Below are 25,258 nucleotides of genomic sequence, written 5' to 3'. Positions count from 1 at the left end.
TAAACAGCAGATTCTGATTCTCCTCAGTGACCCTGAAATTTCTGATATTCGGTTGAAACACACGGTGATTATTCCAGCGCTTGAGTCCTTGATTCAAACAGCTGTGTCTCCTGTTGGGGTTCACTGCCCTCTGTGCGTCGGCCGCTCACTGAAACACACACAGCGGCTCAGGTGAGAGTCGATCAGCGAATCCGTGCAGAGCGACCTCTGCTTGTGTGTTCGACAACTACCTCCATTTCCTGTTTAAACACTCACACACACACTCACACACTCACACACTCACAGACGTGGGACCCTTTTTAAAATAGCTGCCGCCCTCTGAAAGCTCACACCTGATGCCACCTCGGTGTGGGTGCAGGTGTGAAAGGTGAGTTTCCCAGTTTACTGTTTCCAGTAAGAGCCTCACCACCGTCCTGCTGCTGTTTAGTTTGGTAAACTTTCGACCTCACATTGGGGGGGTGGATGGGGGGGGGGTGGAACAATGACTCGGTTTCACAAGTGATGCATGAATGAGTTGTGTAACTGTAACCGTCGTGTGCGCCGCGGTGTTAGAATAACACACCATCACTTCTTCCACGGTTGCTTTTCCAGATTTACTCTAAATCAAAACGCCCTTCCGTTAAGAAGAACGTTTTTTCCTTCGCTCCGACGTCTGTTCTCACCTGTCAGTGGTTTTTTTCTGTTCTCTAAGCCGAGCAGCTCATGTCTGTGTTTTTTTTTTGTGCATTTGTTTATGAAACAGCAGCTTTGTGTGCGACACTGTGCTATTACTGTATTTACGGTCTCACACAGATGGAATTCATGAGCCCCGGAAGATTTACTTAAATAAAAATAACACGCAGCGCTACGTAGCATTTCTCACACACGCCTGACCTCCAGCGGCGCCTCGTGAACCTCTGACGTTCTCCTCGCGACACTGTAGGTGTGCGCACACTTCCTGTTGTGTGTGGGTTTCCTGTTTTTGTTCTTGCACAACCTGGACAGAAGCTTATTCTCTGTTTGATGTAGATATTGGACCCATCTGGCTTTTTATTTGACCTCCGTTGCCAAACATTCACGCTCTTTAATGTAATTTACATCCTTGATTTCAGTATATTTCCTGTTTCACGCCCTTGACCTTGACCTTGACCTTTGGCCCCAGACACTCTGCTGCTCTTTCTCTTTGTACGACCCATGTGACTGTGAGGTTTCACAAAGTAAACTAGTTATTAGGTCGTTGTAAAGTGAAGTACCAGCCCCATATCAGGCCTTTATTGACAATATCAACAGCTATGACCTTGTCTAATATTTGTTGTTGTGGAGCAACAAAGCTTGTCAGGAGTTTTTATAAAGACACAACAACAATAGATGGCACATCAACTTGTGGAGCTTTTGTCTGCAGCGATTGTGTCACTTTCCATTCCTCCTTTCTCCTCCTCCTCCTCTTCTCTGACAGTTTGCTTTTGTTGCAAATATCAACAGAGATTAGCTTGTCTAATATTTTTATATAATACAGTTTGACATAATAGGCTGTGACCTGCCGTGGAGGTAAACACACAGAGTAACAGTCACTCCTCTGAGCAGGAAGTAGTCCCTCGGAGACGCAGTGACCACTGACCTCTGCCTGAAGCATGAAGAGGTTTCACTTCTTATTTAGATCTGCATTAAGCTTATTATGGGATTTAATAACATATATAAACATCATTTAGTGTTCTTAAATTGATCTAGATTATATGACAATAAAGAAAAAATACATTTCTGAAATCTGAATCATTTTGTATTTATATTTATATAACAGCTAAATATTAGAGAAAATCATAAAGAGACTTGTCATTATGATTTTAAAGCAAATCATATATTTATTATTGTAAAGTCTGAGTGTATATTGCTTCCATGGTGCGGTATTTTAAGAAAGTAAAATGTAAAATGTAGTATTGGTGTTTTAGTACAATTTCTATTAGAATAATATTATTTTGTAGTTTTATAATAATAATAGTTTTTATTAGCATTCATAATAAAGAGACTTCACATATGGACCTACTTTCTGCAGACATTCCCTTTAATTTAGTTTTTTTCTGTGATGGGGACACGTGCATGTTTTTTCAGAGGTTTTATTTTCTTCATTGTTGCTGTCGTGCATCTGAGACTGAAGGTCAAAGAGTTCACTTTACCGTTATGTGTGTTCAATGTGTAATGTTAAGTCAAATAAAAATAATGCACATCAGGAATTAAGGTATGTTTGTGTGTGTGTGTTTGTGTGTGTGTGTGTGTGTGTGTGTGTGTGTGTGTCTCCCTGTAATAAATGCAGGACCGCCTCACACTAATCAAGCTGATTAAAAATTCCTGCGCGCACAGCCGGAAATCGCACCAGCGTTCACCCTCTCCATTGTGTGTGTGTGTGTGTGTGTGTGTGTGTGTGTGTGTGTGTGTGTGTTTGCATGTCTTGGTTCAATACCATCATTATGAGGATGTTTTGACTGGTCACAAATGTAGAGCCATGTTTGAGGGTTGAGACTTGGTGTTAAGGTTAGAATTATAGGTTTATGTTATGGTTAGGGTTAGGTTTAGGTTAAGGAGCTAAGGAATGCATGTGTCCTCAAAACTATTGTGTGTGTGTGTGTGTGTGTGTTTGTGTAGGGGGGGTGGATTAAGTGTGTGAGAATGTGTTTAAGTGTGTGTGTCTGTGTGTGTGTACTTAGTCCACTTGACTCCTGGACTTTGGGGCCTGAGATGTACAGAAATCATCTTTTGTCTCATCCTCTACTTTTTCTTATAATAAACTGAAATGATCTCTATCCCACTTCTCTCTCTCTCTCTCACACACACACACACTCACAGTCCCCACCACTCTCTCTCTCTCTCTCTCACACACCATCCTTCCTTCTGTTTCCCCCCCCCTATTATTATTATTTATTTTTTTACCCCTTCTCCTTGCACCACGCCATCTGAACTGAGGAGAGAGGGGGAGCAGCAGAGGAGAGGAGGAGAGAGAGGAAAGAGAGAGAGGGAGAGGGAGAGGGGGAGTGATGAGTCAATACAACTAATAATTTAATGGGGACACAGAGAGAGAGAGAGAGAGAGAGAGAGGGGGGAGACAGATCGAGGCAGAGGGAGGGAGAGAGAGGGGAGCTCGGTCCGGATCCACCAGGCAGCAGGACACCTCCTCCTCTCACTACCGCGGGCAGCAGCTCTCCTGTGCCGCCTCTATTTATGCTCGACACCGGGAAAGTAAACGAGACTTTTTCTTTTTTCCTCACCTCCCCCTCCGCCCCCCCACCCCGTGTGGCTGTGTGGTTGTTTCAATCCCCGCTAACCTGCTCCGAGTTCCCGCATCTCGAGTCCACATCGGCGCGACACGGAGCCGGTTCTCCTCCGTCTCCTCAGTGTTTCTCCCCCCGCTTATCTCCGCTTATCTCCGGGTGAAATCAAGCCGACGTTGAGCCTGATTTTTGTTTTTTTTTCGGTGGTGTGTGTGTGTTTTTTTTACGTGGTTCTCGGGCGGTTGTTGGTTCATGTGTGTGTCCGAGCTGCTCCGGTTCTCCGCGGCAGCAGCAGGAGGAGCAGCAGCACCAGCGGCGGCGGCGGCCGCTGCTCCCGTTCCGCCGCCGCGGAAGCACCTCGGATGCCGGGGCGCCAACTAGCGCAGAAGTCGTCGCCCGCACTTGGAAGCTCCGGACGCGGCTGCGTGTCGCCGCCGGTCGTCGCCTTTTCCCCGGCAGTCGGACGGGGTTAGCCCCCGATACACTCACACGCGCGCGGACACACACACGCCGATGCTCTTCTCTCCCGGTCCGTCTCGACCTCGTCTCCTCCGCGGATCCGCCGGGTCGCTGTTGTTGTTGTTCTCCGCGCAGAGGAGCAGGAGGAGGAACACACTCGTTCATTGAAGAGCAGCTCTTCCGTCCTGCAGCCATGCACGCGTAGGGACAGACAGGGACAGAGACACAGATCACAGCAGAGGACTTTTTCCCTTTTTCCAAACTTGGAGCAGACGCGTCCCGTGCGGGGTGGTGTCTGCTCTCCAGTGCTGAAGTGCTGCTGCTCAGGTTGGTTTCAACTTCTACCTTTAAACTTCCTCCTCTGGGTCCAGTTGATTCTGTAGGACTTATTATGAAAACAAAACAAATCCTGACCTGGATCCAGGCTGAATCCGGGTCTGGATTCCTCCACCCCCCCCCCTCTTATTTGTGGGGCATTAGTTGCCTCATTGCATGTTATGAATGGGGGAGTTCATGATCTTTTTTGTGTGGGGGTGGATGATTTCGCCCTTTTCGCTCTTTTGATAACAGCAGTCCATCGGCGGCGTGCGTCAACCTGCAGACACACAATCACTGTTGTGTTCGCAGAGTTACACACAAACACGTATCTCTTATACACGCAGGAGTGTGACCCTGAAAGTTGCAGGCAGCTCTCGTCAGTGTGTGTTTGTCAGTGTGTGTGTGTCAGTGTGTGTGTGTGTGCACCTGTGGGTGAAGCATCCATCTTTCCCTCCCATCCGCTCCTCTCCTCACTTTCACTTTGTCAGATAATGAGTCAGCAACTCTGTTTTCAAAGTTGCTGCTCGTGCGTTCGATCCCGAAAAACTTGTTTAACTTTTCACTTTGCAGGATCTCAAGTTAAAAGTTGCACACCTGCAGCAGCCGCGTGGCCCCAGGGGCCAAGCGGACACACGTGCTGATGCGTGTGTCGGGTCGCAGTGAGATGACATTGCGGCCTTTTGCCTCCTCGAGCTGCAGCGCCCGGAATGTGAAGCCACAAGAAGTGATTCACAGAAAGTGAATTACGTTAGTTTCCCCCCCCACCCGCCCGCCCGCCTCTCCTCTCTCTCTCTGTCTCTGCAGAACCTTGTTCCTTAAACTGCACTGTATCCATTCAAGCGGAATCTCCCAGCAAATTAATGTGTTTGCACTAAAAACCAGGGCTTGTTTGCCCCCCCCCCCTTGCATGGGAGTCTCCGGCGGGACACTCATACATAATCCATGCGGTGGAAAATGGGAACATTACAGCGGCACGAGGACGTCACCGCGGCCCGGAGTTGTCGTCACTGAGGCGAATTGACAGATTCTGCCGTGACGGGTCGGTTCTCAGAGGTCTCAGTTACTAAAAGCACTTTTTTATTTTGCTCTATATCCATTCACGTCCTCAGTGATATCAACAGGAAAGGATTGTGTAGCTGCTGGTTCTTGTGCTTGGTTTCGTGTCCCTCACACTCGTCTCCGCTAACACTCGAATGTCTCTCTGTCCCCAGGTGATAGTGAGCAGAGGTGCTGAGAATGATGGACCATCTCAGCGAGGCGTGTTTGGGCAAGGAGAACTCCGAGCTGGTCAACAGCATGGCCGAGGCCAAGGCCCCGCCGGCCAAGCTGCTCCGGCTGGAGCAGAACGGCAGCCCCCTGGGCCGAGCCAGGCTGGGCAGCACCGGGGCCAAGCTCGCCGGGGTCCCCTACAAACCCACCGGCCACCTGCTGAAGACCTGCCACAAGAGGGGTAAGAGGGAGAGGGTGTGTCCCGGGGGGGGGGGGGGGGGGGGGGGGGGCTGCACGTTTGTGTACTCGATCAGAAGAAAGTTAATCGACAACAGCAAAAGGAAACAAAAGTCTGCTTTGTTCAGCTGCTTGAACGGAATGATTGTCAGAGTTTTTTCAGTTTCAATTGAATGTTATTATTTTGGTTTTGGACGTTGAGGTCTGGAGCACTTCTTACTGTTCCTGAGCTGAAACAACTTGTCGATTAACTGTTTTTAATCACTTACCAAACTAGTTAGTTGTTGGAAATCACTCACCATCCAAGAAGCAGAAACACAAAATGTGCTGCTTGTTTCTCTCTTTTCACCGTTAACGGGACAAAACTATTTGAATATTTAACGTTTGTTTGTCACTTTTTTTTTTGCTTGACATTTTCCAAACAAAACAATTAATCGAGAGAATAATATATAGATTAACTGCTGATGAAAGTGTTCACAAGCAGTTCACAAGCAGCAGCCCTGATTTCTGACATTTCACACACTAAACGTTCCATTAATTAATCAAACATTTTATAAAAAATGATCAATGACGAAATTAACTGGTAGTAGCAGAGCCAGGGAATACAAACCGAGTGTTGTGTGTATCTGTGTAAGAGAATAACACACAACATAAAGAGGAGAGCTGTTTAAGTATTCCCCTTCCCACACACACACACAGACACACACACACCATCTCCCACTCACCACAGCCCCCTGATGTGCTCCAAAACTCTTAAACCTTTCAACAGTGGTAGTCATATCAGCACACACACACACACACAAGGACACAGACACACACACTCATGCTGCACACACACTCCCACTTATTTGCCCAGACAATAGCTATTAGAGGAACACTGTGAGAGTTATCCTCGTGTCGTGCTGCATAGCGCTGTGTCACGGCTCCTCTCTCCAGCCGCTGCACCTCCTGCGCTGCCATTTGTTTATTAAGGGAAAGTTTTGAGTCCTTTAAGAGCCATTGCTGTTTAAGCATGGGGGGGGGGGGGGGGGGGGGGTACTTTGAGATTATGACATAGTTTTTTAATATAACTGGTGTCGTCTGGTGAAAAACACACGGTTTTTACGGTTGTGTGTTTTTTTTGTTGTTGTTTTTTTAGTGGGTTGGAGATGAGTTTGAGGAGCTGCAGGTCCGGGGCTGTTATGGCACTTGGCTGCCGCGGCTCGGCTGTTTGTGTTTTTGGCCGGCTTGTCGGTTTTCTTTGGGCGCGAGGGACTCGGGAACTCTTGGAATGCGGCTGAGTGTCCTCCGATGAGCCGTCTCTCTTATTTGCTCCTTTAATCTACGTGTCGCACTCCGACTGAGAGAGCCTAATTCCTCCCCTCCATCATCGCTGCTTCTCTTGGCCTCCTGCAGCGTTTTGCTCCTCCAAGCCTCCTCATTGCTCCCCCCCCTCCCCTCTTCTCCACCCTGCTCCTCAAATAAGTTTCTTCCCGGGTAAAGGGCGAAGCAGCCGATGGAGGTGGGCGGTCCGCCGCGGAGGCTTCGCACTGGGCCCACACTGGGCATTGTGTCCCAGCCCGAAACAATATTTACAGCAGCCCTCTCCGGGCTCCCTGGAAACAAAGCCAGTATTGATCCCCCCCAAATGAACCTACACAGCAGTCTTTATTGTTAGATCTTTATCTATTAAAATCAGGGGAGGAGAAAAGCGGCTCTTTCAGCACATTCCCTGGCATCTGTCGGCTTATTGATTGTTTTGCCAGAGCTGTGTACATCTTCTGGAATGCCAGCGATTGGAATATATTAGAACGTGATTCGTTTTTTTATTCGGCGCCGGACAATGAACGTAGAGAAATGTTTCCAGGTGACAGTCGGGTGAAGGCCCGGTGGGAACGAGGGGCAGCAGGGCCACCTCGTAAACGCTGTAGGATTTGCTAAGTACAGTATAAGCGGTAGACGCTGGCCAAAAGTTCGATAGCCGGCGGTTGTTTCTATTCGGACTGAGGCTTCAGAAGCCCGAGCTGCCCCCGTGTCGGGGAACTCTAACACTTCAGGGATGTTGTTTTGATATTTGCACATTGGGTCCCTTGAAGTTTTTAGACTTCTCGTTCCACCTTGCAGCCGAGACGCTCTTGACACGGGGGGTAGTTTAACCTCCTGGAGCAGAGGTGGCTCGGGACTCGAACCGCTGTTAATTGTTTTTAAGAAAACTTTTAAATCTCACAATTTAAAAGAAAGGGAATAAACAATTCCTGGATCTGACACCTGATCCAGATCTGCTCCGCAAGGTTATGGGTTCTTCCCCCGACCCGCTTCCATCGCATCAGTTGTTTTTGTGTAATCTTGGTGGGAAGCGTGTTATCGTGGCCCTAAGCAGTTTGATTCCTCACCTTGAGTTTATCATAAAGACCAAGAGGTGACCAATCCACTCACTTACACATAATCCCCCCCGACCTTCAACCTCAACGTAACATAATCATCACCACTCATCATCCGTTGTGTCCTTTTGTGAAACACAACCGACTACTGAAGGTCAAAGTTAACACATGTGTGTGTCCCTGTGTGTCCTCAGGCAACATGCTGCCCGTGTTCTGTGTGGTCGAGCACTACGAGAACCCCATGGACTTCGACAGCAAGGAGGAGCACGCCGAGTTCGTCCTGGTGCGTAAGGACATGCTCTTCAACCAGCTCATTGAGATGGCCCTGCTGTCACTGGGCTACTCCCACAGCTCGGCGGCTCAGGCCAAAGGTAAACCACCGTCTCTTCGTCTGTCTTCTCTCGTCCCTCGTGTCCCTCTGACGCTCATTAACGTCCTCTGTACGCCGGTCCTCTGCCGACCTGCTACCAGTGCGCCCACTCAAACTCACACAGTCTGTGACCATGAGAGCCCAGTGCCTGCAGATCTGAGGCCACAGTAACACATCCTGACACTGATCCCAGACAGAAGACACACACACACACACATTCCCACACAGTCTCAACGCACAGGCTTACCCACTAAAAATGCTTACGTGCACATTCACATTCTCAGCGAGTCAGACACACAGACACACAGACACACACTAGTACAGTATACATTTATACACACACGCACTCGGTGACTCAGTAGGTGGGAGGGGCCGGCGGAGGAAAGGGTCTGCTAATTGCACTGGAGAACACGCAGGCCGAGGGTGGCGGTTTCAAGGTGCCTCTTAGCATGCTCTTTTATTATAGCCTGTCCATCACACTTCAACACACACACACAAACACACATCAACACAAATCTTATTTCACTGCTCCCATGAGCAGTATCCCTCCTCACTTCCTGCTGTGTGGGTTGCTGCTTTCTTTAAGGAAGTCTCAGCAGAAGTTCTGACGAAGTTGTTGTGATTTCAGTAACAAATAAAGTTTGTACGGATGCTCCCGTGTCACCGGGAACGTGCCGGGGGGGCGACCTGTAGCCTCGCGATTGAAAAAGCTTCATAACTTTTCATCTGTGTCCATGTGAGTCACGATCGTTGACCCGTGTTTGTGTTTTTCTGCACAATCCGTCTCTCAGGCATGATTCAGGTGGGGAAGTGGAACCCTGTCCCCCTGTCATACGTGACAGACGCACCGGATGCCACAGTGGCCGACATGCTGCAGGACGTCTACCACGTGGTCACGCTTAAGATCCAGCTCCACAGGTAGGACACACACACAGAACTCTGTTAATGGGGGACATTGACAAATGCATCACTGCAAAATCCCCCCCCGTTAATGTTTGTCCCCCTGTAAGGGACCCTACGTTCCCTTACAGGCTATCTAGACACCTCCTGACCCGAAGATCCCCATAAAGAACCAAAAGAACCATAACAACCTTCTTACTCATCGCTAAACCTTCTAAAATTCTACGTAGAACCTTCTCAGTGACCAGTAGAGCCTCCAAAAGAAACCTTAGAGACTCTTAGTTAACCTCTAGAACCTCCTCACTGACCACTGCGACTTCTTAAAGGACCTCAATCCTCTTAATTTATTTGAAAACTTCCTCTAGAAGCCACTAAATAACTCGATTCTGTGAGTGAAATCATTTAGAATAAAACCCAACATAAAGTGCTTCGCTGAGTCACAACCCTAACCCTCCTCTCACAAGTCCCCTGTGTGTTTGTGCACAAGTTAAAACGTGTGTGTATTTCTTTTCATTTATACCCATAGAGGCACAGTTCCATTTATTAATATCTACTTGCAGCCGAGGCAGGCGCCAATCTACCAATGCCCTCTGCATGTTTGATACTGAGAATAGCTTTATTACTCATTCACAGAGACTCAAAACACTCACATCTCCAAGGAAATGCAAAAAAAATAGAGAAAAATAGAGAAAACGTCTTCTCCGGGCGATGGGATTGGTTTATTTGTTAAATCGATGGAAACGCAGTCACCATGAATCCTTGCAGTCGAGAGATTTGCGATTGTTGTTTTGAATTGGGGGGATGTAGGGGGGACCAAACTTAAAAGAAATATGATAATAAAGTAAGAGTGTTATTTTTTAGCCTCGGCTCGTTGCACGGTAGCAAAGTGAACGTGGCTGGAAACCTGGAAAAGTGTTCGCGGCTAAAAATGAGTCGACCACAGATGAATACCAGGTTGTTCACCTGAAATAGTACGATAAATAAACCTGAGGCTGCACCGGCTATTTTAAGTGAACTATATTTCTTCTGAATACCGAATACAGCATGTCGTGATACTAAAGCAGAAGACCTAACAAGCTGGAACCGTCCCTCACCGACTGGGTAGCGCTCGCTGTCGACTGCCATCACTCTCCATATTGTCGGCTAAATGCTGCTCTGTAGGTGTGAGGCTCCGTTGTATTTATACACACAGTGAGAGCGCACAAGCGTTTATAGATATAGACAGAAACCGGCTCGTATGTGCTCGTAGACTCAAAACACACACACACACACAGACACACACAGACACACACCCAGCTGAGTGGAGGCTTGTGCCAGCTGCACGCTAACCCAGTGTTCTGCAACCCTCTGGAGAGCTGTTCCCTCTCTCCTCCTGCTCTCTCCCTCTTTCTCCCCCCCACCACCAACACCACCCGCCGCCCTCACCAGTCAAGCACACACACTCTTGAGCGTACACACATGCACACACACAAACACACACATTGACGTGCACGCGTCCACCTCTCAGCGTACAGAAGGTTGTGTTTATTTCCGGCATTGCTAACCCTGAATGCACAGATAGCTGTCTTTCTCCACTACCCCTCTCTCTCTCTCTCTCTCTCTCTCTCTCTCTCTCTCTCTCTTTCTCTCTCTCTCTCTCTCTCTCTCTCTCTGCCTCCTTTCCTCCTTCCCTCCTCTTGTTCACTTCCTTCTCCCCAGAGGCTCTGGCTGCTGGAGCAGTCTAAGGTGTTCTGGAAAATCCATTGTTTGTGTGCGTGTGTGTGTGTGTGTGTGTGTGTGTGTGTGTGTGAGAGAGGCCGTGTGTTTTCCCTCACGAGCAGATGTTAGCTTCGGGAACGCTCCACGCTTTCCCCCTTCTTCTATCCCGGCGCTACCTCCTCGCTCGTAACGTTTGCCCGACGCCGCCAACTGACAGATTTACGGACACAGGTTTTTACCGGAAAGTAATGCAGCGATACATACGTCTCTCTCTCTCTCTCTCTCTCTCTCTCTCTCTCTCTCTCTCTCTCTCTCTCTCTCTCTCACACGTGGAGTGCAAACCGGGCGCTCGGCTCGGTCGCCCAATACCGCGTAAAATATATTTCTATTTTCTAAGCTGAATGGAGCTGAATTCCTGGCGTTAGCGACAGGAGCACTACCTGACAGCAAAACCAATTTATCCATTTGATACATAAATCTATTTGGATTTTTTGCTGCATATTGTTGTCAGTGTTGTTATTGTTTTGTATTTGTTTTTCCCCTTCTCTCTCCACCCCGCCACCAACCCGCCATCCCTCCAATCCCCCCCCAAAACCCCCGACTGCCGCAGAAACCTAGCCAGTAACACCTTAAATTGTTTGTGCCGAGCACAACGAGCCAGGAAGGTAGAAGTAACACGAAATAATAGTCGCCACATGCAGCTAATGTATAATTCATGCATCAATCCAGCAGATGTGTTGTATAAAGTAATTAACTAATCAGAACAATCAGGAGAGAGAGAACGAGAGAGAGAGAGGGAGAGAATATGAAAGAGAGGGGGGGAGAGAGCGAGGCAGGCACACAGGAGAGAGCGAGAGAGAGAGAGAGAGAGAGACAGAGCAATCTCCAGATGCATCTGCTTGATGCGCCAAATGAAATCTGTCTGTCTTGGAGGGGCGCTTGCAGCAGGGAGGGCGAGCAAGGGCCCGTGTGTGTTCAGACTCTCGTTCTCTTTCTGGTTTTCCTCTCTCTCTCCGTCTCCCCCGCTCTCCACCTATCTGATCGTTTCAGGGATTTACCCATAATTCATCAATAAAACAGGGACCGCGCTCACGCCAACAACCCCAATTGTGTTACACCCTTTGTGTCGAGGAGCGTTTCATTGGTCGACGGGTCGATCAACGGAAAATTAATCAATTTTGATTTCACTCGATTTATAACGTTGATTAATTGCGGAAATAAACGTTGAAAACATAAAACGTTCACTGGTTCCTTATGGGAGGAGAATTTGCAGCATTTTTATTGTCATCTCTGGGATTGTGATTGTTGTTGTAATTTAACATTTTCAATTTGGGTTTTTTGATAACTTGTGATTTGTTTCTATTTTTGTGACGTTTAATGGACTAAGCTGAGTTACAGGAAGAACTAATTAACTGAATAATTAATTTGCAAAATTCAAAATTCAGCACTCGATGTTTTTGTACATTGATAAAAGACATGTCTTCCCTTTTTTTCTATTCATGATTTTAAATGATTTGTGTCTGTTTGACCACATTGAGTGAGAAGAGGAAATTATAGTGCAGGTCAAATTTATTTGCAGAATTAAAGATGTTATAATCGTGTTTCTCACTTTATGATGAACATCCAAACAGTCAGGTTAAATCATTTTTTTATTTTATCATTTGATTTGAGAGAGCATCTGGGCTGCTGGCTTTCCTTTTCTGTCTCCGTCTCCTCATCTGAATTGTCTCTCATTCTCTCCCCTTCTCTCTGCATCCCTCTCTCTCTCCTCCTCCCTCTTGCCTCCCCCTCTATCTCCCTGACCTCCTCCTTCCCCGCACCCCCCTATGTCTCCTCTCTCTCTCCACAGTTGTCCTAAGCTGGAGGACCTGCCACCTGAGCAATGGAGCCACTCTACAGTAAGAAACGCCCTCAAGGAGTTACTCAAAGACATGAATCAGAGCTCTCTGGCTAAAGAATGTCCCTTATCACAGGTGCTGAAGCCCAGTCTGCTTATTAAAAACAAAAAGACAAAAGCCCAACCCCACTGCCTTGCTACATTAACACACTACAGAACAAACCCTGTCGCCATCACCTCTGTCTTCTATCCTTTACTTTATCAAATGCCCTGAGTTTGATTCAAGGGGGGGGGAAGAATCCACATAGAAAATCCAAATCAATGGCTATTGTCTATTGTTTGCTGCATGATTTCTGTTTGGGTTTTTTTGTACTGCCCCTCACACACACACACACACACACACACACGCACAAAGATTAGTAGGCAACGGCAGCCAAAAAGCAGAGGTGTTGTTGAACGTATGGTTATTGTTAGATAAACATTGGCCGGGACCCAGAATGATCTGGATTGTTTTTGTTCCTTGTGTTTTTTTTTCTTCCTGGTTTGGTTCATTCTCAACATTTCATTGCATCAGACACCGGCAGATATGTGCGTTCACATGTTAGGTGTTATATTCGGTTATTTTTGTTGTGTGTGTGTGTGTGTGTGTGTCGGCTGGGAAGGTTGGATAGAAAGCACTAGCTCAGATATTGTATTAACAGGCGGTGTGGTCAGTATATCATCAGAGGCAGCTCTGGAGTGAATGGAATGAAACGGCAGTATATCTCTCACAGGGGCCAATAATGTGTGTATGTCTGAGTGTGTCTGGGTGTGTGTCTGTGTGTGCTTCTGTGTGTGCTGGCTTTGACTGTGTTTGTGAAACGTATATCAACTTACAGGACAAACTGTATATCTGAGAGCGTAGCCGGTGTGAGTGTGTGTTTAGATCCGAGCCTGTGCGTAGGAGCCGTCGGTATGAAGCCAGCTCTCCTCCCAGGCCACCGTATGGTCACCTGGAGACCCTCGCGTGCAGTGTGCGTACGTGTGTGTGTGAGCGGCTGCTGTGTGAGTATATGTGTGTGTGTGTGTGTTTGTGTGTTTAGCCGGGCATGAGCAGTGCGCTGATGATGTAAAGAGTCCCTGGGTGGCGTTCAGGCGGAGCCCAGCCCGGTCTGGTAATCACCCTGTTTACGGTCCATATGTGAAGACGGCTCAGAAGAGAGCACACGCGAGCTCTGAGGATCACACACAGACACGCACACTCCTCCTCAGACACACATTTGCTATTTTCACATACACACCAGTCTCAAATTAAACAGAAGATTGTTTCCGCTCTCCAGCGAGGACGAAACCTGGTCCTGGAAATATCCTGAACCGAATCTGTTTCTGACAGTTTGGTCCACGACTCAAATCCAAATCTACCGCCATGCAGAAAGTGTAGCTTCACTCCAAATTAATTTCAGCTTTGGGATATTTTGCCCCTTTTTTTTATAATTGTATGATCTGTTTTTTACATCAGCAAACGTCAAAGCAAAAATCCAGTTTCTCCGATTTGTAATTTTAAGAGAAACTGGCAGCTTTGCTCTGTTGCTACCTCACAGCCTGATGATGTACTTGTATCTGTGTGTGTGCCTTGTTCAAACATGGCCGCCATGATGGTGTTTGACATCTGTTACTCTGCGGGGTGTCGTGTGGCCCGCTGCACCCGGAGCGCGGCGGCGTGCTCCTCCCGAACCCGAACGCTTCCTGAGGCTGGTCGTCACATTCGAGGAGATGACCCCCGGATGTGACGGGAGGGGAGGGAAGGGGGGGTGTTGCAGGAGGGGGGGGGGGGGGGGCAGAGGATTGGCACCTTTTTAGGATTAGTGTTTCCTTGATATTCTGCAGCGTAATCCCGAAGCCCAAAAGAGAGGTTAACAGATGAGAGAATTACAGTGAGTGAGTGAAAGAGAATTAGCCCACCTCTGAACAGGGCTCCGAACAGAGAGAGAGAGGGAGAGGAGGGGCAGCCGAGCAGAGAGGGGCGGGCGGCAGGAGGGGGGGGGGGGGGGGGGGGGGGGGATTTTGTGAAATGGCGCTTTTGTCCCGCGCCTTGTCAAACATTTAGTTTCATTCTTTTGTCGTGCCTCGTGTGTTTGGCCTACGAGTGACACGAGGTGGGAAATGTATTTACTGATGCCCATCGGCCGGAGGAGCTGATTCTGACCCGGGCGAACGTGAAGCTCACTTAGAGATTCTCAGTTTCCAGCTCGGAGAGAAAAAATTTAAATAAAATCCAACAGAATCAAAACTCCCTGATTCTGATTCTGGATCTGCCGAACAGGCTCGGTCGTTTTCTTCTATCTCTCTACCGAGCTCGGCAAACCCCCTTGCCCATCTTCTCAGAAACTATGGCAACAAACGAGATTCCCTCCACCTCACCCCACTCTTCTCCCATTGCCACCACCACCTCGTCTTGCCCCCCCCGCGTTCACTCTCACTGGGCGGCCCCTGATGCACCAGCTGCTGCGTTGCGTAGCAGCGAATAGTCATCAAAATGCCATCTTTGCAGGCCTTCACCACCTCAGCTGCCATAGGCACAACCTGGCTGCCAGTGTGTGTGTGTCTGTGTGCATGTGCATGTGTGTGTGTGTTACATTGAAGGGAGAGAGAGGGGGGGGGGTCACCCCACTTGAGGTGGATATGCGCCATAATTGAGCTGTGTTAGATGTTGGCGAGAGACGAGGCACAGTGTTGCAAATGGGATGCGCGTTTTCCCCAGCTTATTCAAGACATCAGGCTAAGTTGGAATGTGTGTCTTTGTGTGTGTGTATGTGCGTGTGTGTGTTTTTGTGTTTATTGACAAGTGTGCTTTGGTGTAACTGCACCAAGTGTGTGTTATCTGCAGGGGTTGTGCTCGGTGTGTGTTTGCATTTGCCGGTGTATGCACCACTTTCTAACGCTGGCAGCTGGGTGCTCACACAGTACCTGCCTGCTGCACCACTACTCTCTGACACACACACACACACACACACACACACACACACACGTACACTCACCCACTCTCCTTTCTCTCTCTCTTCCTGTCTCCCATGATGGGGTGTAGAGTAGATGTTGGGGACCGATAGTAGCCCAGTGCCACTTCCTGGTCTAGCTGATAAGCTCTCTGTGCTGCAGATGGCTATCACTTAAAGGGTCCACACTCACACACACACACACACACACACACACACACACACACACACACACACACACACACACACACATGAAAACACAGAGCCATGCTACCTGTTGACAAGCCCTAGCACAGTCCTCCTGCTGGCACCGCAGTGGCAGCAGAGACTCTGGTTATTTGCTTGATTTCACTTAGTGCGGATGAATGTGTGTGTGGCGGAGCACAGGGGAGAGAGAACAGGAGTGTGTGTGTCTGTGTGTGTCTGTGTGTCTGTGTGTGTGTGTGTGAGTGCATTGTTTCGTTCACACATACACGCCGGGGCCCCCTGTGAGAGGTAGAGTGATGTATTGAGGGAGAGGGCTGATTAATGAGGAGCGTTTATTAGAACATCTGTGTCAAAGATGGCGGAGAAAGAGGGAGCGAGGGAGATAGAGAGAGAGAGATGGGGAGGAAGAGAGAGAGAGAGAGAGAGGGAGAGAGGCACACCATCTTCTGCAGGCCTCTTGTTTGTTGCCTGGAGCTGCTTTAGCCCAGATATACTGTAAATAAAACATGGCAGGCAGGAGGAGAGGAGTTCATTATCCCCTCCACTTAAAGGAGAATTCCTCTCACTTCAGATTCGTGGGTTCCTCGTGGATCCTCGACTCGGGAGTTGGTTCTCACAACCTGGTTCAACAGCTTCAGTGCATCGTGACGGATGAACTGGAGTTCTCCTTTTAAAACTGTTGCACTCGCTGTTTCCTAATGTTTGCACGAGTCCAAAAGAAGCAGCCGCAGCCTCGAGCGTAGCAGTCTGACCCCATTAGAGGAGCAATTCTTTCATCTCAACCCCCGACGTGAACTCCATCCGGCTCTTCATTGAACTGAGGCCTTTTTAATGCACCTATAAAAGACTGCTCTGCTTTACAGAGCAGGTTCACGTGCAGACCTCTTCTTCACGACAGCACGAAGCACAAATTCACACTCAGGCACCAACGTGACTCCTCTCGCGCCTCGCTTTCCTATATTTGACTTCACAAAAATTAGGAAGTGGCTGAGTGGGTGTGACAAGAAGCAGCCGAGCTGACTCAACCTGGTGCGAGCGGGTACAACCAGAGTCAGGGGAGGATTCGTGGTTTACACGTATAAGTATTAACAGATAAGGGAATACTTCCTCGTTGTATTTTTGGTTTTTCTCTTATTTGCATTTTAATACTTTGGCACTAAGAGTTGTCAGCTTGCACAGTCATTGTCTTTGGGAGCTCTGGCTTCTATGTGTGGTGTTGTTGGCCCCAGAAGTCCAGTTTTCAACAGAGCCGTCACAAGAAGCTGGTGAAAGTGGTGCTTTTAGCTTTTAACTGAAGTGAGAATTGTCCATCTTCCTCCTTCCGGCTCCTCAAACGATCTACACACGATTGTGTTGTGTTGTTGTTCAACACGTGTTGCCGTCACGTACGGTGCGTACGGTTTTCACGGAGGGGTGGGGGGGGTCAGAAGTTCAAAGGTCAGTGAGACGCGACTTCCGGCCGCCACAGCTGCCGCCCTGCGTTTTGTTGTGTGAGACGCTGGAGCCAGAGAAGCAGTATCACCCAGTTCAACCTGTTCATTGTGCTCCCACCTCCATGCTGCTCTGCCAGAAGGTTCCCCCTGCCATCCTTCCGAGTGCATATATTACAGAAAATGATAAAGATGGCATACCTGTAATTTGAAAACAGATGGTATGGTTCTTTTGAATATTTATAACAATCAAAAACAATTTCTCCTGCACCAACCGCACTATTCGCCCGGAGGCCGCCAAGGTGTTAAAACATTCATTTTAATGAAACTGGAAGGAGGCGGGGGGGGAAAGAAAACACAAAAGCTGTGTTTTTTCTCAGGCGAAAGGAGGATGGTTGAAGTGAAGGTAGAGAGGGCAAAGAGTCGGGTGAGGAGGGAGGGATGGGTGTAGAGCGACATGCTCAGAGCGGCCCTCAATCTGCTTGAAGTCGTCGTCTTAAACAGATTGTATAAATAAAGAGCTGAACAAATATAAAAGGAGGTTTATCTGTTTACATCACCCGACTCCCCAGATGCTGATATTCAATAAGCTGTTATCTTCCTCTTTTCTTTTTGTGAAGGTAAATATCTCTGCTGCCGTCTGCTCTCCATGTCTCACACACACACACACACACACACACACACACACACACACACACGTAGGAACTCAGTTGACCTCATAATTCAAGCGCTCTGAAACACACACAAAAAAAAACACACAAAAAAACAACAACCTTCAAACAAACTCAACGGCATTTGATAAAAAAGAACAGATAAAGCCTTGTTTGATTTAATTTGTTTTACCTTTAGAGGACGATATGGGAAATTTCTGCATGTCTGACGCTTTTTCAGTTTTCTGTGTGTTTCCTTTCTCTCCACTGCCGGGTGCTGCCACGTCCCCCGATCTTTTATTTGTTTTGACAAGCTACAGTGTTACTGCATGTTTCACAAGCTTTAATATTATGTCTGTTTTTTTCCACAATGAGAATCCAAAGTCCCTCTCTCATTCTCTCTCCCTCTCTCTCAATCAATCTCTCTCTTTCAGAGTATGATTTCCTCCATTGTGAACAGCACTTACTATGCAAATGTGTCGGCGGCGAAGTGTCAGGAATTTGGGCGCTGGTATAAACATTTCAAGAAGACAAAAGATATGATGGGTAAGCAAAACGGAGGGGCGCAAAGTATGGCGCTCACACTTTTGTCTCTTTGCACACACACACACACACACACACACACACACACACCAGTCACCATTACAATATGTTCTCTAACCAGCCGCCTCTTTGTCTTCCTGCTGCTGCACGAGGCAGAAATACATTTTTATCTTGTTATCTAATAATTCAGGATTGCTCAGTTGAACACGGTGTTATCTTTAATTTATCCCTTATTGTTCTAACCAACACCGATGCTGGAATCAAGCTGAGGCCTGTTTTTTTTTTTTAACTCTTGTTTTCCGTGAACAAAAAAAAAAGCAGCGATGGCTTCAACCGGCCAACGCCTAGTCCGAAATTCAATTATGTTTCCTTATCATCGCTCTAACAAAGCATTCTTTATAGCATCTAAAAAAAAAATTCCCCTTTGACCTGCCAGGAAATGAGGTTATATGATGCCAGATAGGAGTCCCATATATATAAGGTTTTTCTGATTAAGCAGATCACCCCCATGTTGCAGAGCTGGTAACACACTTTAATCTTCAGATATTAGCTGGAAACAATCTGTTAAACAATCTTTGTTTAGTTGTTTTTTGTACTTTTCCAGTGTGTTGCCGCTTGCAGCGATGACACATGAGATGTGATATCGAGAATGTTCTCACGGCGTCCATGCAAACAGCGCGTTGTGATCACATCTTATCTGATGTTTTTGTTTTTTCTTCCTCTGTTAACGCTGGGAACGTGATTTACTTCAGACCTGCTGTACTCGTGTATTCTCTTGCATACTCCCACACTGTTTCTGTCACAATAGCTTTTTTATTTTTTTATTTAAATCTGTTTTTTATGTTCCTTTAAAAGTGGGAACTGCCCTGTCGTGTTTCTGCTGGAGTGGCTGAGAGCTAATAGAAGTAGAAAAAACCTTAACCTGGTGTTTCTTTTCCTCACACATCTACTCTCTCTGCTGTGTGTTTGCGTGTTTGTGTGTTTGTGTGTGTGTGTGTATGCATGTGCGTGACCTGCCATCCAACTGTGCAGGCATGCGCCAACCCTCCCAGCTTGAGGGCTACCTGGGTACGTGTGTCCTCCGTGAGAGCCCGCGTGCCAATGCATTAGGTATGTCACAACACGGCCACACAAACACACACAAACACACACCTACACACACCAACACTCTTGTTTTTTTGTTTTTTTTTTCACTTTGGAGGACAGGGCAATGGCATAGATGAATTTCCTGGAGGCTTTCTGCAACCTTAAACAGAACCACTCAAGCCGAGATGTTATTTTCTCACCCTTTGTGAGAAGCTGCATCTCTTCCTCAATCCCTCTCTGCTCAGTATTAAATATCCAGATCTCAACTATAATCTTATTTTTAATCCTAAAACTCAGACGCTGCTTTAAAGCCACGATTAAATAAAAAATAACTGTTTGCGTGTAGTCTAGAATTAAACATTTTTCTCAATCTATAATTTAACTTAGAATGAAGCTTTTGAATCATCCGTCCTGGTCCCACCCTTCACATGAAAGGCTCTTTTTAAACACAGGCACATTTGGGACGTGTCTGAATCGACCTGGGCTAGTTTAGCATTGGGACATGTTTAAAGTTGTTAGCTTAGCTTCTTAGTTGATTACTAGTGTGTTTGGGTTTGACATTCAATAAACCAATCGGAGTGGGATCTCCCATTCCCCCTAAGATCGTAAGAAAGTGTTTTTCGATATATGTGCAGTGTTCATTCGGCTATTTACGCATTTATTATTACTATATAGATAAATCACTCTTCACAACTGACCTCAGAACAGATTTTTCTTGTACAACTGCTTCTCGGTGCCTCAATATACCGATGCCTCTCTCTCCACCTGGTTTTAGGGCCACCATCCCCATGGGCTCCTATATGAGATCATTTTAATGTTTAATCACACTGGGCCCTGAATGGCAACGTGAACACAGCCACCGTGTGAAATTAGCAAAACACCAAGTGGACAAAACAGGGCTGACAATCCTTTCTCAACTGGAGTAACCCTGAATCTGCCCCCCCCCCACCCCCCTGTGACTAAGAAACAAAAGCCTGACCTGCTACACTGTTGATTGTAATGTGTTGTTGTATCGTTCTATCCGAGGACGTCAGCGACTGATAAGAAGGAAACACTCTGCACACGGAGGCAGTGATAACACTTCAAGATGTGCTTACACACAAACTCTGGTCGCTCCTCGTGTCATGTGAGCCAAACCTCAGACACACAAAAAAACCTTGGCACACGAGCATCAGGTGCCCAACACACACCCGCGGCAACTCCTCGAACCTCAATATTCATGACGAGCTGCTGTCGGCTCCGCGCACGTGGCCACGAATGGCAGGAGGAGCAAGAGCTGCAGAAATGCCAAGTATGAAGGCCGGGCGGGGGGGTGGGATGGTGGGGGGGGGGGGTTGCCGAGGTCGTCCCTTTGTGGTTTGGCCGCAGCGTCACGTGTGACTCTGCATTTACTTTGCCACTCTGTGTGTTCGAGCCTGAAGTCGGGGGGAACGGGTACCTGGTAACCCCCCCCCCCCCCCCCAGGTGCTGGCAGACACCCTCCTTCCCCCCCCCCCCCCGCTGTGCCAGCTGAAGGGGCTGCAGCCGGCCGCCAGCGAGCGTGTTGTTGTTTCTTTTTGACGTGGCAGGGACGCCAACACGGGAGAGGGAGTTAGGTCACTTTGTGTGTGTCTCCCTCTCTCTCTCTCTCTCTCCCTCACTCCCTCTCTCCCTCTCTCTCACTCACTGTCACATACAAGCGCACACTCCCTCCCTCCCCTCAGCCCACATCCCATTCCCATTGTGTGTTTAATCCGGGGCTCTTTTGTGGCAGGATTCCACATGAGGACTCCCGCTTCTGTGGCAGCCCCTTTTCTCCCAGGGCCTGCCATGCTCCTCTGTCACCCCTTCTCTTTTCAATTTGCATGGAAATGCCTCCGTGTGCCTGTGTGTTTGTGTGTCGTGAGCATGCCCCCCAGCAGTCTGTGCGAGCAAGGGATATGCACACACACAAACACACACACAAGAAATGCACACATTCACATACGAGTGAATAGGCGCGCCATACCATCAGAGCCAGGGAATGCCAGGGATTATGGGAAGAGATGTGATTATTACCAAGATTTTGTTTTGTTTTGTTTCTTTCCCACCCCCCCACCCCCCATCCCACCCCACCCACCCCCCTCTCCTGCAGCATTTGTTTTTCGACAAACGCTCAATAGACCCGTCTTGGCCGTGCGTTTTGTGCTTTACTGACAGTTAAGAAACAGGCAGCTCAAAAACACACGATTATTGTGGATATTTTTGGAAAACATCCATGCACTTAATCTTTCATCTGCTAAAAAATTCAGTTTATGAAATGCATCCCCCCACCCCACACACCCCACACACCGTCAACCCTCGTAGCAGCCATTTACACTTTTTCAAAATCTCATACGCTGCTGCTCTGTGCAGTGTGGAGGCCGCAGCTCACTTCTGAGGTGTTAATGTTGCCCTCCGTGTGAATCCTCAATCGCTGCCCCCTCACGCGCTCGCTCGGCTCGGTGCACGCAAAAAAAAAGAAGTCTCGGCATATGTGGATTCCTTCAAGAAAAACCTCAAAACATTCAGCTGCTCTATCCCTTCGCTGTGGGTAGCACTTTGAAAGTTAAATCATTGTTTTCGTTCTCTGAGCACATCATTTAGACCGGTGTTAAAATATTCCCCGGCAGCCATTATGGTCTTAAAGATTCCCAAAGCCAGAGATGCCGCTAAAATCTCTTAAACGCCATTAAATGACGGCACAGGGGTTTTTATTTAAGTCCGTTCTGTTCAGGTTACACACCACATCCTCTGATGTTCTCCTCCCGTCTCCGCTCGCTGCTCCCTACATTTATATTTAGACCACCCTCCCCTAAAAGTGTCATGTTGTCGGGCTCGTGGTCCTTATTTTAGAATTAAGGATGTAAAGAGAGAATCTGATTTATCAGCATTGCTCCTCTGTGGATACACACTCTCACACACTCACACACACACATTAATCCTGTTCTTATACACACACACAGTCTCACACACTCTCTCCACTGTTTTGCCAACATTTCTTTTTCTTTGCTCGTGATGAGGCCAGACGTTCTGAACTTAATTTCCAAGGCATGGCTTGTGGGAGACACAGGTCAACACAATGAGACCTCTTTATCTGCGTTAACATCTTTTTTTAACCGGTCGTTGGCGGATCCACTGGAATGTTTGCTGACCCGCTAACACTCACTCACATCTGATCTGATACAGAGGAGATCTGTTTCATTCATCCGTCTGATCAGACACAATTTCTATTTGAGTTATGGTCATGATTTTGAGATTAAAGTGTCACATTTTTCAGATTGACCAGCACATGTCATTCAGCTGCTTCCTCTCTTTCTCCTGTGTTTTCTTTGTGATGTCGAGAGTTGACATGAATATGTTATCGTCTGTCTTTCCAGCTGAGATGGACGGCCTGGCTGACCTGTCCCCCCCCAGCTCCAACCACAACCACAATCACCTGGGCTTCTCCCAGCAGCAGCAGCCCATCCCCGGCAGCACGGCAGAACAGACCCCCTCCTCGCCGGTGCCGCCGCTGCCTCACGCTCCACCATCACACGGTGGTCAGACAGGAGGCCGGCAGCCCCAGATCCCCGGCATGCACCACCCGGGCCTGGTGTCCACGCCCATCAGCCCCCAGCTGGTCAACCAGCAGCTCGTGATGGCACAGATCCTCAACCAGCAGTATGCAGTGAACCGGCTACTGGCGCAGCAGTCCCTGTCCCAGCAGTACCTCAACCACCCACCAGTCAACCGCAGCTCCCACAACAAGCCCCTGGAGCCCCAGTTGGGCTCCAACACGGAGGTGTCCATGGAGATCTACCAGTGGGTGAGGGACGAGCTGAAGCGAGCGGGCATCTCTCAGGCCGTCTTCGCCCGCGTGGCTTTCAACAGAACCCAGGTGAGGGGGGGGGGGGGGGACAGGTGAGCTGGAGTAAAGCTCCCTCTGTAAACCAAAAGAAATGAAAAACAAAAATAATTGTCACTTCAAATTATCGTCTTTATGTCAATTATGAGTCTGATTCCCCTTCGTGAGGAAGCTTTAGTTCAGCAGCTGATTGAGACCCAGTATCTTCAGATAAGGAAATTAGATCAGAAGTTGCAGGTCACTGGAACCAGGCTTCTCCGGGACCTCGATGATGAACACAGCGACTTTCTATACTTCTAAACTTGACTTGTATAATCATAAAACATATTTGCTACATAATCTCAGGTTGACTGATGATTGAATTTATTTTATAATGTAATTTAATCATAATTTAATTTTTTAATCTACAATTTAATACCCCGGTCTGACGCAGACATTCACAAGGTAGTAAAATGATTCACTACATAAAAAAAAATTACCTTTTAAAATCCCCCTAAAAGAAGAACTTGAACCTCCTGTCACCTGATGCATCCTGGGAAACTAAAAAGCATGTCCAGCTTTGTCTTCTAACAAGTCGGCGTTCAGATGAAACTCTTTCTCTCCATGACTGAAACTAAACAGCTCGTTAAAAACTTAAACTAACAACAGCCCGACATTGGAATCCGTCTGTTCCCACGTCTCATATCTCTTTCATAATCATCATCCATACACTGCGGTGATGACGCACCTCTACTGTACTTGAAGGCAGCTGGCAGCCGGCCATGTGACAGACCCAGGCTCGGTCATGGCGTGCGCTCTCTGTGCCAGAATCAGTGGTCTCACCTTGGAGTCGGAGGCCTCACACACACAGACACACACACACACACACACAGAGGACGGTGATAATGGCTCAAGATGTACAGTGTGTATTAGAGGGGGCTGAAGGGAGGTGACAGCAAACCTCATTAAGACTCCATTCACTTCGCCGTGTATGAAAGAAGAAGACAAAAAAAAACAGAAACTGATAAGAATCAATTAGAATTAGAATGTACATGAACCCCCCCTGAAAAGGAAGCCTGTGTGTGTGTGTGTGTGTGTGTGTGTGTGTGTCTGTCTGTGTGTGTCTTATCTGTGGCTGATATGAGGAATTAGCCCAATGTGCCGTCAGAGAGTCGCCTTCGGAGGATCATTTATTAGACGTTGTGTGTTTTCTTCACGAGTTTGAGTTAATAAAAGAAAAGGAGGTGTGTGGGGGGGGGGGGGGGTCTGCTCGTGGTGGAGGAGCGGAAAGCGATCGACCACAAAGATAGACCAACATGGGTTGATGGCAGAGAACAATAAGAAAACTGCCGACGCCAACGGGACCGCGACACGCGCCTCAAAAACCAGAAAAAGAGAAACGCCACAAATCCATCCCCGTGAATGCTTGTTCACCTGAAGTCTTCCTCCTCCTCCTCCTCCTCCTCCTCCTCCTCCTCAGACTGATCTGTCCTCACTCGTCTGGAAACCACACCCCCGCATGACACACATATAGCAGCTTACACTTTAATAGCCTAATGACATCGAGCACATATTTGCAGCGTGACTCACTTTCCCTTGAGAGGAAGGGAAAAAAAAGAAACTAGAAATAAAAAAATAATTAAAAGCATGTTTTCTCCGTCACCTTGTTTTATTACCAAATCACACCTATTGATGGTGAGAGAAGCGGAGTGATGGTGAGCTCAGTGTGTGGCCAGGAGCCGATGAAAAGGCCCAATCACACGTCTCTGATAATGGAGTCGTCTCCGTCTCCGTAATGATTGGAATTGAGCGCCATTGAAAAGTAAACAGAGGATCCGCTGATTGCCCCGCGCCCGATGCAAGACTCCCGCGCTGCAGGCGAGTCTCAGCGGCTCTGATCCGGATCCGAGCGGCGTGCGG

General features: G+C 47.8%; 1 protein-coding gene across 5 annotated transcripts in view; it reads left to right on the top strand.

Annotated features, from left to right (window-relative positions):
• satb1b (SATB homeobox 1b) overlaps positions 1-25,258 on the top strand; it is a 58,399-nt gene that overhangs the window by 8,306 nt on the left and 24,835 nt on the right. For 3 of the 5 annotated variants that reach the window (XM_062400134.1, XM_062400132.1, XM_062400133.1), the window contains exons 2-8: positions 5,228-5,466; positions 8,017-8,193; positions 8,984-9,110; positions 12,640-12,763; positions 18,321-18,432; positions 19,462-19,539; positions 22,893-23,392. In XM_062400134.1, the coding sequence (XP_062256118.1) occupies positions 5,253-5,466; positions 8,017-8,193; positions 8,984-9,110; positions 12,640-12,763; positions 18,321-18,432; positions 19,462-19,539; positions 22,893-23,392 (1,332 nt within the window). In that variant the 5' untranslated portion in view covers positions 5,228-5,252. The remainder of the gene's footprint in view (positions 1-5,227; positions 5,467-8,016; positions 8,194-8,983; positions 9,111-12,639; positions 12,764-18,320; positions 18,433-19,461; positions 19,540-22,892; positions 23,393-25,258) is intronic. The other 2 variants (XM_062400136.1, XM_062400135.1) reach the window with 1 other exon arrangement.

Source organism: Platichthys flesus, chromosome 11 (genome assembly GCF_949316205.1).
Source record: "Platichthys flesus chromosome 11, fPlaFle2.1, whole genome shotgun sequence".
Taxonomy (NCBI): domain Eukaryota; kingdom Metazoa; phylum Chordata; class Actinopteri; order Pleuronectiformes; family Pleuronectidae; genus Platichthys; species Platichthys flesus.
The sequence above is the reverse complement of the archived record's forward strand: the minus strand, read 5'-3'. Positions and strand labels throughout refer to the sequence as shown.